Source organism: Lissotriton vulgaris, chromosome 6 (assembly GCF_964263255.1).
Source record: "Lissotriton vulgaris chromosome 6, aLisVul1.2, whole genome shotgun sequence".
Taxonomy (NCBI): Eukaryota; Metazoa; Chordata; class Amphibia; order Caudata; family Salamandridae; genus Lissotriton; species Lissotriton vulgaris.
The window spans coordinates 86,259,922-86,273,767 of record NC_141694.1 but is presented as its reverse complement, the minus strand read 5'-3'; the positions used below and the strand labels follow the sequence as shown (position 1 = coordinate 86,273,767).

The 13,846-nt window shown below is 45.3% G+C and overlaps 1 protein-coding gene across 7 annotated transcripts in view; it reads right to left on the bottom strand.

Annotated features, from left to right (window-relative positions):
• The window catches only part of ABCC10 (ATP binding cassette subfamily C member 10), a 450,580-nt gene that overhangs the window by 416,738 nt on the left and 19,996 nt on the right, over nucleotides 1-13,846 (bottom strand). For 3 of the 7 annotated variants that reach the window (XM_086925983.1, XM_086925987.1, XM_086925982.1), the window contains exon 2: nucleotides 2,232-2,341. The exons of 3 other annotated variants lie outside the window; for them this stretch is intronic. In XM_086925983.1, coding sequence (XP_086782109.1) covers nucleotides 2,232-2,275 — 44 coding nt within the window. In that variant the 5' untranslated portion in view covers nucleotides 2,276-2,341. Of the gene's footprint in view, nucleotides 1-2,220; nucleotides 2,342-13,846 lie in introns of all 7 variants that reach the window. One more of the 7 variants, XM_086925986.1, reaches the window with a different exon arrangement.

Below are 13,846 nucleotides of genomic sequence, written 5' to 3'. Positions count from 1 at the left end.
CGATCAACGCGTTCAGAAAAACAAGAAACCTCAATTCACCAAAACGAAGGTAGCAGATCTACAAATCAGACATGCCGAGGATCTTGAGGACACAACTCAATAACAGAGAATGGGCTCAGACAATGTTGGACAGCGCAGCAGAAGTCACAATAGCTCGCCAGAACCTGAAGGATCTTCTGGAGACAGTGGACTTGAATGAATTAATTAAAGTTGAAACTGCGGAGACCAGGGTTAGTTCTCCACATAAGGTATATGAAATAACACTCCAGATGGAGGGAGACATACCAAGAAAAGTGAGAGCACTCTTTTGGGAGCGACTTTCTAAGGGTTATGATATACTTCTAGCTGAACATGACTGGCCACCGAAATTTGTCAGGGAGTGCCCACATGGAGAAGACATCATTATGCCAGCCTTCTCTAATCATATTCCAATTCATTTAAAATATAATTATGCCAGGAAATGGGCAGTTGCCCAAGCTCCTGCATTATACAAAAAGCATGTAGGATGGGATGAGGATTCTCCTCACCATAAAATCCAGTTAAAAAATCAACCAACTGCATAAAGGAAGTACCCAGTTAAGCAAGAAACTAAAAAACTGGTCAGGGAAATCTTAGATCAACTTGAATACCAGGGGGTGATTGAAACATGCACCTCATCAATGAACAATCCTTTGTTTCCTGTCTCCAAACCAGACAATACATTTTGTTTAGTATTGGATTACAGACATCTAAACTCTTGTTGCAAAACATTTGCAGTGCAAAATGCACACAGTACGGCATTAATGAATAACATTGTGCGTAAAAAATATAAAACCACATTAGATATTTCAAATGGGTTGTTCTGTCAAAATATTGCACCAGAAAGTAGGTATTTGACCGCTTTCTCAATATTGGGGACACAGTCTCACTTCTGTCGTCTCCCTCAGGGATTCAAGAATAGTCCTGGGTTATTCTCAGCAAAGGTAACAGAGTTACTTCCAAATTATGACGAAGCATTGTCATATGTCGATGACATCTATCTGACAGACGATGACTTGGATAGGCACTTGAACAGGGTGAACACCATTATACTTGGATTCGCCTCCGAGGGGTACAAATTCAATTTTAAGAAATCAAGAATTGCCCACCTCAAAGTCCTTTTCCTAGGATTTGAATTATAAAGTGAAGGCAAAAGCCTGGCACATAACTTTTTAGAAAAGTGTGCGCTGCTCCAACCTCCAAAAAAGCTGAAAAACTTACAGTCGATTCTAGGTTTCCTGAACTACGGAAGAACATACATTCTAAAAAACGCAGAAAGGGTTAATCCTCTCTACCAATTAATCAAACCTGATTTTAAAACAGTAAATTGGACACGAAAACACACAGAAATTCTGCGTTCATTACAAACAGACATGTTGGCAACTAAACATTTGCAAAACCACGTAAACGTACGCAACTTAGTGACCCGAATCATTCCAGGACAATGCAGATTCACGTACTTAACTTTTAACAAAGCTGAAAAAGTGCCAATAGCTTACAAATCACACTTGCACATACAATCAGAAATGAAATTCACTTCTACAGAAAAAATTCTGACAGCTGTTCAAAGTGCTGGAGCAAAAGAAATAGCCCTCGCACAGGGAAAGCGCATAATGGTCGTAACACCTGTACCTGCCTTAGAAGCAGTGACAAAAGCGAGCATTCCTAATGCTAAAGCTTTACATGCGAGATGGATACAATGGGTTAATTCTCTTGCTGCAACTGATGTTGAATACGTTTTTAATCCTTATTTGAAAACACAAACATTTCTACAATATGAACAAGAATGTCCTCTGCCTACTGAAATTCTGTCTCTAGACCAGTATGAATTTATAATTTATACTGACGGATCAGCTCAACCCACTACGGGGGGTAAACAAGCCTATAGTGCGGCGTGCGCAATCGTTTAAGGTCATTGGCGCGATGGCAAATTCACACCAATGGTCACTAAAACTCAATCCTTAGGAGATTGTACAGATCAGCGAGCTGAACTACAAGCATTCAAGATGACACTTGAGGATACGGACAGCAAACTCCCCACACTCATAGTGTGCGATTCGTATTATTGTGTTCAATCCTTCAATGAATACTTGCAAAACTGGCTTCAAAATGGTTATCAAAGATGCAAAAGGTGGCACAATCAAGCATAAAATGCTTTGGGAACAAGTAGTTCAGTTACGAGAAGTACTACAAAACACTCACGTGATACATACACTGAGTCATCAACCTGATGGCGTTCACGTTGCAGGGAATTCATTGGCTGATGAAGCCGCGAAGGCAGCTGTGCAAACGGCTTCCATAGCTGCAATCACTCGTTCAAAAACTAAAATAGAAAACAAAATAATGCTGGCTGTCAATGCTTTAAGCAAAGACAGTGGTAAAACATTAACAAAAGGGTTTCCACTCAAGTACTCATATATAACTGATGCAGACAATGTTCCGTTTTCTAGAATCCCTGTAGTGGGGGATAGGGTAATTCCAAACATGGAACATAGATTAGGACTAATCCTAGCATCACATGAGGGACTCGCCTCTGCTCATGTAGGTGTTTCCGCCACAGTGTCATTATTAAAACAAAGATACTGGTGGCCACGCATGAGGAAACCAGAAACTATGTTTTGGAATGTGAGACATGCCAAAAGATGAAAGTCTCTACTGTGAAACGTCCTGCGCAGTCGCCCTAATTTCGGATAAACCATTAGCTTGCGTTTACCTAGACGACTGCGGTTCCTTACAAAGGGATGGTAACTATAAATATATCATGGTTGCTGTGGACTTGTGTTCAAGGTTCATTTGGATGGGGCCTCAGCGCTCGGCTGACGCTCGAACTGTTATAAAAGATTTGTGAGTCTTTATCGGCACATACGCAGTTGGCACGCTACATTCTGACCAGGGTCCTGCGTTTAGCTCTCGAGCTTACAAAGAGGCCATGGCCAATTTGGGCGTTGCATTGCGGTACTCTAGTCCATTCCATCCTGAGGGAAATTCGGTTGTGGAGAGAAAAAACTGGGACATAAAGCAATCTATAACAGCTAGGGTATTAGGTTCGGGTGACGGGTGGGTCAAACATCTAATAAGTGTCAAAAATATTTGCAAAGAAATTTCCGTACTTTTCAGGGTTCAATGCATCCAATGCTGAATCATTTTACTTTAAAAATGTAAACAAAACAGGCATGAAGAGTATGTTAACAAATACAAAACAGATTTATTCTGCAGCCTTTTATGCCCAACTAAACTAGGTTTCGACTTTTGGAAAGACAACATTGAGATGAAAAATGTCTGGGGTACAAAAGATTGGCAGGTGCAGGGGAGAAAAGGTATGTTTAGAGCCTGTATCATCCAAGAGCAAATTATGTTTTTGAATAACAACTGTCCAACAGACGTCTTGTCTTGGGTTAGCCAAGATAAAAAAGACCTGAACAATCCGTCCATACCTACACCTGAAAATAATAACACTTCAGAGGGGGAGGTCGACGTACATACTATTTTGTATCACAACGGAACAGATCCAGATTGGAAAAAATGGTTGATCTGGCCCACAGAATCCAACAACTGTCAAGATAGATTCCTGAACAAGACACAGGGTTTAACATTCAATAGGCCAGGCCCAAGATATGTTCAAAGACAGCATCCTGGAATAGTTACAACATACAGTGTAGGGAAGCTGTGCCTTGATTGGCTACACAGATCTACACTTAAGGATGTAAAGCAACACTTATCTTTACTCAAAGATGGCGCTGATCTTAGGGAATTCTTGCTGGGACCAAGAAAAACGCGTCATAAACGTTGTATATATGCCGGTATCTATGCTGCTTATAATGAAGCATGGAAGATTACGCAAGCAGAGACTGCAGAAAGAATACGAGAAATTGATCGTATTAGTTTAGAGAAAACTCTCTCTGTAGTTGAGAATGGGTTAACGACTCTGTCTTACAGGATATATTCATTGGACAGCATAGTGTCTTCTGCCATAGACATCATGGAACAGGACTTGGTCATGCTGCTACATGGTCAGTCACAACTACATTCTATCATGCTATTAGGCTGGACGTTGCAAAACCTTCATTCGAGCTATGTGCCTTGGCGTTGAATCAATACTACGTCACTGTTTTCAGAATTTAATCTCACTGATAAACAGATCAAATTGGCACAAAGGGGAGCAGACTATACGGTGCTGAGCATTGAAAAACTGGAAAGATTGCCATTTACGGTAGCAGAGAAACCAGCTACTCAATGGATAATAAATGGACCAATCACTCTGCCTGTTACAATTTTCCATTTTCAGTATTGCCTAAAACACATACCAGCAGGCACATGTGAAAGGTTGGGTAAAGAATACATCAAGACATCCTGGGAACTACCATACACACACAGATGATGGAGTGGGGGACATGAAGTGTTTATTAGCGGGAAAAACTGTGAAAATGCACGAAGGGGCTCTCTCCTTTGTCAGGGTATAAACTTACACGGGGCCTGTGATGGTTCCTATAACAACTTTTCATGCCACCTTCAAGGTTCACCTGCCGCGGTGATTGATCCAATTTTTGGACAACTTTCAAATGGAAGTTACTTCATGTTGAACGATCACAGCTGCTGTGGCATGTTGCCAGGTATACTATATCTAGTAACTGTGTCAGCCAGGGTCACTTGCTGTAGGCAATTATTGTTTCCTAAAACTAAGACAGACAGGGAGTCGCCTTTATGGCCTTCACTTCACATCTCTTCTTTACGAATTGATACTCTAAGCAGAATGAAAGCCATTCTTTTGCAAAAACTGTGCCACTGACCTCGGCCATGGAGACCTATGATCTGCAAATCGCAAGGACTTCTGCCGAGATACATGCCCTCTTAACTACAAACTGCCCTATACATTTCTCAGAAATATTACGTCGAATCTTAAACATGTCTGATACGAGCGACACCCAGTTCTCCATGGAGACAACTCTACTGGTGATGAAGTGTCGTGAGCGCATCGTCCAAATTTTGGGACTACCTCGTCTATGAGAATTAAATACCACATGGTTTCTGTCATTCAGACCAATTTGGCAAGATTACATCTTACCTGTTCTACGCTGCCTGCTATGCGGAGAAGAATGTGTGTTAGACACATGTCTCACATTCCCATCAGTCATGCCAATGGATGTTGATACTTTGCTTGAACCGGTAACAGCCCATTCTCTGTGTTGTCCCCAGCGGCTACCAATCCTGATGACGGCATTCATTGAGATCTCACATACGCAAATTGCAACTGCTGAGGTACGAGAGGAAACAGGCAGGCAGGTACCATCCATTACGAACATTGCTAATGCAACTAATGCTGACGGCAATGCTTCACATCTATGTGCGGTTAATCTTTTAAACGAGGTAATCCAACTTTCACCTACAATGGTAGACGACTTTTTGTCAACAGACATAGAGGATTTCATGTTTTCTCCAAGCCCTAACACTGACTTTTGATTTTGGCACAAAGTGTTCTGAGAAACATTCATTTTTCAAAACACGGTACTATCTTTTGAACTCTTTTTCCTATGATTAATTTTTTTTCTCCAAATTTGTATTTTTCATTTTTTGGCACAAGTAATCTGCTTATAGTAGAACTATTCATAGAGAACAAGATTTCTTTGAGTACATCCAGAGACAATACTTGTCCTTGTCCACATACAAACAGTTTTATGTAATCTGACATAAAATGGTTTCGGCACCTTTTTCTTCTGTATTTACGAGCCATTTCATAAATGTATATTTTCATGATTCTTTCAGTTAGCATTCACATGTCAAAAAACTGTTCTTCGAATGAAACATTGCTTTAAATGCGTGCAGCACCAATGTATCTTTTATGTGTACAACCAATTCGAAAGCATTATTTATGTGTATTTTGGGTGGGATTTAACACTTCATGTTTAGATTTGTTTTACGTGTTTAGAACTTAGTAATGTCATACATAAGAAAGTGGAGTGGGTGCTGTGTTCTATTTTAGATTCCGTCTGCATTTCCCGATACATGCCCTTATATAGGTATATTTCACATTGCCCTTATATAGGCTGCTGAACGGTACTCGGGAGAACTGCGCCGCGAGACGGTTTTGAACATAAGAGGGGTATATCATAGCCCAAGAGCTTGCGACAACTTGAAACTAGATAGTAACCAGTAGACGCAATACACACAACACGTGACGCGTTCTTCCGCCTCAACAGAGACCTTGAATATACATAGAATTCAACAGGACAAGACGACTTTCATACTAGAAATCTGGACACCTTTACATGTAATCTGTGCACAAACTAATGTGACACAATGACTGAAGCCTTGAAAAAGTTTCTTAGAAACGAAACACGTGTCGGCTGCCGGTTCAACGCCTAAAAAGGAGGACTGTCATACCAAGCTGTCTATCCCTATTTATATTGTCATTGCTTTGGGAATTTTAAAACCTGTGATTTAAGATTTGGTGACCTATTTATAATAAATTGACATAGCAAGAACTGAATAGACTTCCTGCTGGTACTTTAAACTGTTCATTGCTAAACAGCTATATGAGATTGATACCTGAATTATACTAGAGTGCCGAGGTTTATACATGTATTTATAGGCATAGATAGCCAGTCCTTATTTAGGCATAGCCCATGCTGCTCAAATACAGGCATGGCTATTTCCATCCATTCATCTACGTCACAATGATTTCTTGGAAAACCAGACACTTAAGCCATTAGGGACTTCCCCTTGCTTGAATATTGATTTCTCCAAGAACTCATTATTATGCATGAACATCTATTCCTTAAGGGTTCATTCATGACGTTCATATGCCCGACTTTACGTCAAAGCTGGCATTCCTAAACACCTTCAAGGTATAAATATACCTTCACTTGCTATGGCAAAGCACAGTGTGGTTCGGTGCAGTTCGACTACCTACTTGCACGACGCAGCTCTTTACAGCAAGTGCTGAAGGAAGCCAACTCTCCAGCTGACGCACTGACCAAGAAGCTGTCATCCTCCTGCTGAGAAATCCATCTCCAGTGCTTCCGACTCCCCTTGCGGGTTGTTGGGAAATCGAGTTCCGAGACAGAGATACCTACCTCTCATTCTAAGGTATGGAGCTGATTAGAACCTAGAGAAACCTTTGGCAATTCTAGGCAAAACTAAACCTATGCTAAAAGACAAACACCTACTTCTTCCCTCATACTAGACTTAGGTTAGGTACACTGGGGTAGGCGTATTTTAGAAGCACTAGTTGAGTATTTTAGCCTGTGTTATTTATGTATGTATTTTTATATGACATAGCAACAGACAATGCTATTACAGTATTATTTTATAATACTGTTTACACTGTACGTATTATACTTCGCATTCTGTCTAACAATTGTAGCAGTTCACCTCTCTTGCATGAGAAAGAAGACTGTTCAATAAACCCTTTTTATTGAAACGCCTGTCTCTCTATTTCTGTGCAAACTCTGTAGAAATGAAGTATGCACGATTGACTAAGTGAAATAGTTATCTATTGTTTCCACGACTCTAAAGATATGTTTCGAATCTAGGGGAAACAAAGCTGTCATGTTTATGCAGTTGTCAGAAACTAATCCCTTCTTGTGTACTAGAGAAAGTTTCTAGTGACCTCTGAGTTAACTGGCACACACAATTATGTTTAGTAGCCTCGATAGAGACATACTGACCGCAGTCCTATGTCAAATCCAAAGTGTATATTATTTCAATGCGCAGAGCCTTTTTGGAATATAGGAACTACACTACACATCCAACAAACAACCTGGCGCCAGCATGACAGGGCTACCTATGAGTGAATCAGGTGAGTTAGGGGAAGTGTGGAGATGTTTGTGTTCAGAGGCCAGTCACTGCTTTGATGCACTCAGCCATGGACCAACCTGTGAAGACAAATGTGTCTCAATCTGCCTCATTTTATTCACCAGCAGCAGTGAGGGCACCAATTTAATTTCTGCCATGGTGCTATCGAGCAAAGAGCTCAAAAATGCTACAATTACCCTGTTTGATGAAGAAACGCAATGCTGATCCTAAGTCATTTACTAACTAAAGGCCAAACACCAGCACCCCTTATCTGGACAAGATCCTTAAGTCTGTAGTTAAATCCCAGTTTTCTGCTTCTCTCAAAAAGAATAATCTCCTTGGTAATTTCCTGGGGGCATTCCGACTGCTAAAGAGGACACAGACTTAATTGAGAATTGCTTATGTAATGGATCAAAGCTAAGACTTCACTGATATTTCTAAACCTTTTCAGAAGGCATCATCATGACCGTCTGCTAGTTCCTCAAAGTTCAGCCCCAACACTTTCTATCAAGAGTTGTGCAATAACATTTCTCAATTTTTCGAGGATTGGATCGACACTATCTACAATAAAATCCTGGCCAAACAGCCCAATAACTCGGAAGACCTTAGTACCTTATGCAAAAAAAAAACACAGAGACCTTCAATGACATCCCAGAAGTCACAGAGAGTGATATTCTATCACTACTGAGCAACATGAAATCTGGCTCCCCTCATGATCTTCTCCCTGCCAGACTGACAAACAACCTGAGCAGAATACTATGCCCAATCATTCAAAAAATCCTCAACCTCTCCTTTAAAGAAGGTAAACTTCCCCAGCAGTGGAAAGAGGCAGTAGTGAATCCGATACGCAAAAATACCACCTCTCCTTGGACGCAACTCTCCAACCTCCGCCCCATCTCTCTTCTGCCCCTCCTGAGCAAGCTGGCTGAGAAATTTGTTAACACCAAGATTTCCAGTTTCATAGAGGCGACAGGGGGCCTGGACCAATCTCAATCTGGGTTCAGACCCAACTACAGCACCGAATCAGCACTCCTCTCCGTGACCGATAACATCAAGATGTCACAGGATAGAGGAGGCTCGATGATTCTGGTGCTGTTAGACCTGTCGGCCGCTTTTGATACTGTGTCCCACAAAATCCTGTTGAGCCGACTGTAGGGAGTGGGCATTGGAGGTCAAGCCCTTGCATGGTTGGAAAGTTTCCTCTCCGGACGCTCACAATCTGTCAGCCTGGGCCCCTACCATTCCATCTCTAGGGCACTCACGAACGGGGTGCCACAGGGCTCATGCCTAAGCCCCACATTATTTAATGTGTATGTGGCCCCCTTGCTGAGATTGTGAGGAAGTATGGAATCACACCAGTGTCCTACACCAACGACACTCAACTCCTTTACCCTTTCCATGCCCTTAACTCTAATGTTAGGGAAAATTTTGCTGAAGGTATGAGGGCTGTTTCAAATTGGATGGCCTCCAACTGCCTCCAATGTAATGTCGGGAAGACAGAGGTAATGCTCTTTGGGAAAGCTAGCATACTCTGGTCTCCCGACTGGTGGCCTCTGGACTTAGGACCAGTACCCTCCCCAAAACTGACTGTCAAAAATCTGGGTGTGAAACGGGACCAAAACCTAACCCTAAAAGAACACGCAAACGTGATTGCAGGAGCTTGTTTCCGCACCATTGGCCTGCTCAGACGAGTTTTCCCTCTCCTACTGGACACCTACAGAAAGACCCTTGTACAGGCCCTGGTAATAAGTCGATTAGACTATTGTAACGGGCTCCTGATACAAGCTAATGAGGATGCCATTAATCGACTACAGGTGGTCCAGAACACGGCGGCCAGATTGATTCTGAACGCTCCCACAAGAACATCTTCTAGACCCCTGTTGAGAGAACTTCACTGGCTCCCAATACGCCAACGTGTCAAATTTTAAATCTGCTGTACTGTCCATAAGTGCCTGTTTGGTAACGGCCCCAACTACTTAACCCAAAAACTACAGCTTTACAAACCGGACCGAGATCTGCGGTCAAGCAATCAACTTCTGTTAAAACCCCCTCTTATCAAAAAGACCAGACAAGGCGGCCGAGCCCTCTCTCTAGTGGGACCGACCTTGTGGAACAATTTGCCCCTTAGCCTCAGACAGATCACAAATCACTTATCATTTAGAAAAAGGCTAAAAACCAACTTGTTCGTAGAGGAATAACTAACTGTAGCTCCACCATTGTAACCTCAGCTCATCTGTAATGCCCCTGTTTTTCTCCATCTTAGCGAGCAAAGCGCGGAGATCCCCCCGACCGGGGTCGATTCTTGCGCTATACAAGAAATGAAATAAATAAATAAATAAATGTACTTAGATGTCAAAGCAATAGCCATTGTGTTGTAGTGTACTGAGGAATTTATATAGTGCTACATAATCTGACGATACCAGAGAACACTATGATGATGCATCACAGGTTGCCATCTGCTACCTTGCTTGAAAGTACACTTTTTATGATCTTGGAAAACTTTGAAAACATATCTTTCTATACCAGAATTCTGACTTTTCGTTTTTTCTGATCATCAACCAGTTGCTAACATAATACTTGTAATGATGTGATGCTCACAAGTGTTTTCTTTAAACTCTTTTCTTGTCCTGTAATGCACTTTAAAGCAGCTCCTAGCGGATTTGCTAGCACTCAATACCAGACGCCATCACAATTGCTGCCCCAGCTCCGTGCCGCATCGCATGACAGGACCTTTCTCATGTGCTCACTGATGCTTCTCTTGCAGCATCTCTCCCACATCAATTCCCAGATATCCTCTTCCTTGTCGAAACCTGGTTTAGCCCATCATCCACCCCCACTATCGCAGTGGCTATACCCCTGGCTACAAAAACGTCCACCACAACGGGTTCCTCCAACCCGGAGGAGGTCTTGCAATCATCCACAAAGACACCATCACCTGCACAACATCGGGCAAACCAACCGCTCTCATGGAACACTTGCACATTCAAATACATCTCAGCCACTGCAAGACCATCTCAGGCACCCTCGCTTTTTTCGACAGCCAGGACCCCCCACTACTTTCAGTAACCTCACTGACTTCACTCCCATCGCTATTAGATCCAACTACTTCCTTCTGTTCGGCGACCTCAAAACTCATTTAAATGACCCAATTGACTGCAACGCTGCCGACCTCCTAGAGAGGCCCAACAACATCAGACTTGCATAGCTCGTACAAGGTCTGACTCACATCGCCGGACACACGCTCAACCCAGTCTGCACAACCAGCAACAAGATTAACTTCAGCCACCACACCCCTTGTTGTGTGTTTATTGTATGGCCTATTGTCGTTTTCCCAATGTTTGCCTAATTATGTAAGTTGCAAGCTGCTTTTGTTGTGCACACGTTACTAAATATCACATTTGTTTTTTGTGCCACATTATATTTTCACACAGAACAAGCATAAGTTTTTGCATTTTATTTTTTTCCTGGGATTTAGTACGAACAGCCTAGGCAAGATCAATCAATCAATCAATCAGCAGAATTTGTAAAGCGCGCTACTCACCGGTAAGGGTCTCAAGGCGCTGGGGGGGGGTCGCTACTGCTTGAACAGCCAGGTCTTGAGTTGTTTCCTGAAGGAGAGATGGTCCACGGTCAGCCGTAGGTGTGTGGGGAGGGTGTTCCATGTCTTGGCTGCCAGGTAGGAGAAGGATCTACCTCCGACGGTGGCTTTGCGGATCCGTGAGGTGGTGGCGAGGGGGAGGCTGGCGGATCGAAGCTGGCGGTTAGGTGGGTAGAATGTGAGGCGACTGTTGAGATACTTCGGGCCCGTGTCGTGGAGAGCCTTGTGAGCATGGGTGAAGAGTCTGAACGTGATCCTTTTGTTGACGGGGAGCCAGTGCAGGTCTTTCAGATGAGCAGAGATGTGGCTGTGGCAAAGGATGTCCAGGATGAGTCGTGCTGAGGCGTTTTGAATGTGCTGGAGTCTTTTCTGTAGTTTGGCTGTGGTTCCAGCGTAGAGGGTGTTCCCGTAGTCCAGGCGGCTGGTGACGAGGGCCTGGGTGACCGTCTTCCTGGTTTCGGTGGGGATCCATAGGAAGATCTTTCGGAGCATGCGCAGGGAGAACAACAACGATCGCAACACCACCACCCTGCTTGACAACCTCGCCAACCTCGGACTCAAGCAGCTGGTGACCACCCCCACCCACCTCACCGGACACACACTCGACGCTGTCTTCTCATCCAGCAAGGACATCGTCTTCATCCACGCCACCGGACTCCACTGGACGGACCACAGCTGCGTCCACTTCACTTTCAGAAGATCCACGATCCACCACCAACAGCAACAGGTTGCTCGAAGAAACTGGAACAAGATCACAGCAGACCAGCTCGCCGCTTCCCTGAGCCAGCATCCTCCCGCCAGCTCAGCGAACCCCAGCCAGGCCGCCAACAACCTCACAAAGTGGATCAGCAACTGCGCAGACGTTCTCGCCCCAATGAGAGCCCCGCCTAGCAGACCCGGCAGCAAGAAGGCCCCATGGTTCACCGACGAACTCAAGAGCTCCAAGAAGAACTGCCGAGCCCTCGAGAAAGCCTGGAGAAGGGAGCCAACACCGGACAACATGACCACCCTCAAGCTCGCCACCCGGAAGCACCATCAACTGATCCGCACCACCAAGAAAACATCATTCAAGGACCGGCTGGACAACAACGCACACAACTGCAAGGAACTTTTCAACATTGTGAAAGAGCTCTCCAACCCCAACGCCGGAAACAACGACATCACCCCGTCGCAAGACCTCTGCAACTCCCTCGCCTCCTACTTCCACAACAAGATCGCGGACATACACAACAGCTTCAGCCCACAAACAACGCTCCCAACGACCGCACCAACGCCCCCCACCACCACCCTCAGCGCCTGGACCCAGATCAACACAGAAGACACCATCCGCACGATGAACTCTATCCACTCCGGATCCCCGACCGACCCGTGCCCCCACCACGTCTTCAACAAGGCCGACGCTGTCATCGCACCCCACCTGCGGGACATCATCAACTCCTCCTTCGACACCGCCACCTTCCATGAGAGCTGGAAGCACGCCGAACTCAGCGCTCTACTAAAGAAACCAACAGCGGACCCCACCGAACTCAAGAATTACCGCCCCATCTCGCTCCTCCCATTCCCAGCCAAAGTCATCGAGAAGACCGTCAACAAGCAGCTGGCCGCCTTCCTCAAGACGAATGGATCCCTCGACCCCTCACAGTCTGGCTTCCGAGCCAACCACAGCACCGAGACCGCCCTCATCGCTGCCACCGATGACATCCGAGCCCTGCTGGACAACGGTGAAACAGCGGCCCTCATCCTCCTAGACCTCTCCGCGGCGTTCGACACTGTCTGCCACCGCACCCTAGTGCAGCGCCTCAGCAACACCGGAATCCAGGAGAAGGCACTGGAGTGGATCATCTCCCTCCTCGCTGGAAGGACACAGAGAGTCCGCCTACCACCGTTCAGATCTGCAGCCACGGAAGTCATCTGCGGCGTTCCTCAGCGCTCCTCGCTCAGCCCCACCCTCTTCAACGTCTACATGAGCCCCCTTGCGGCCATCGCACGCCAACACAACCTCAACATCATCTCCTACGCCGACGACACCCAGCTGATCCTCTCCCTGACCAACGACCCCGCCGCCGCCAGAACCAACCTCCACGAAGGGATGAAAGACGTAGCCGAGTGGATGACGACCAGCCGCCTGAAACTGAACTCAGACAAGACGGAAGTCCTCGTCCTGGGCTCCTCGCCCTCCGCCTGGTGGCCCCCCGCCCTGGGCACCGCACCCAAACCGACAGACCACGCACGCAACCTGGGCTTCATCCTGGACTCCTCCCTCTCCATGACCAGACAAGTCAACGCCGTCTCCTCGTCGTGCTTCAACATCCTGCGCATGCTACGGAAGATCTTCCGGTAGATCCCCACCGAGACCAGGAAGACGGTCACCCAGGCCCTCGTCACCAGCCGACTGGACTACGGCAACGCCCTCTACGCTGGAACCACCGCCAAGCTCCA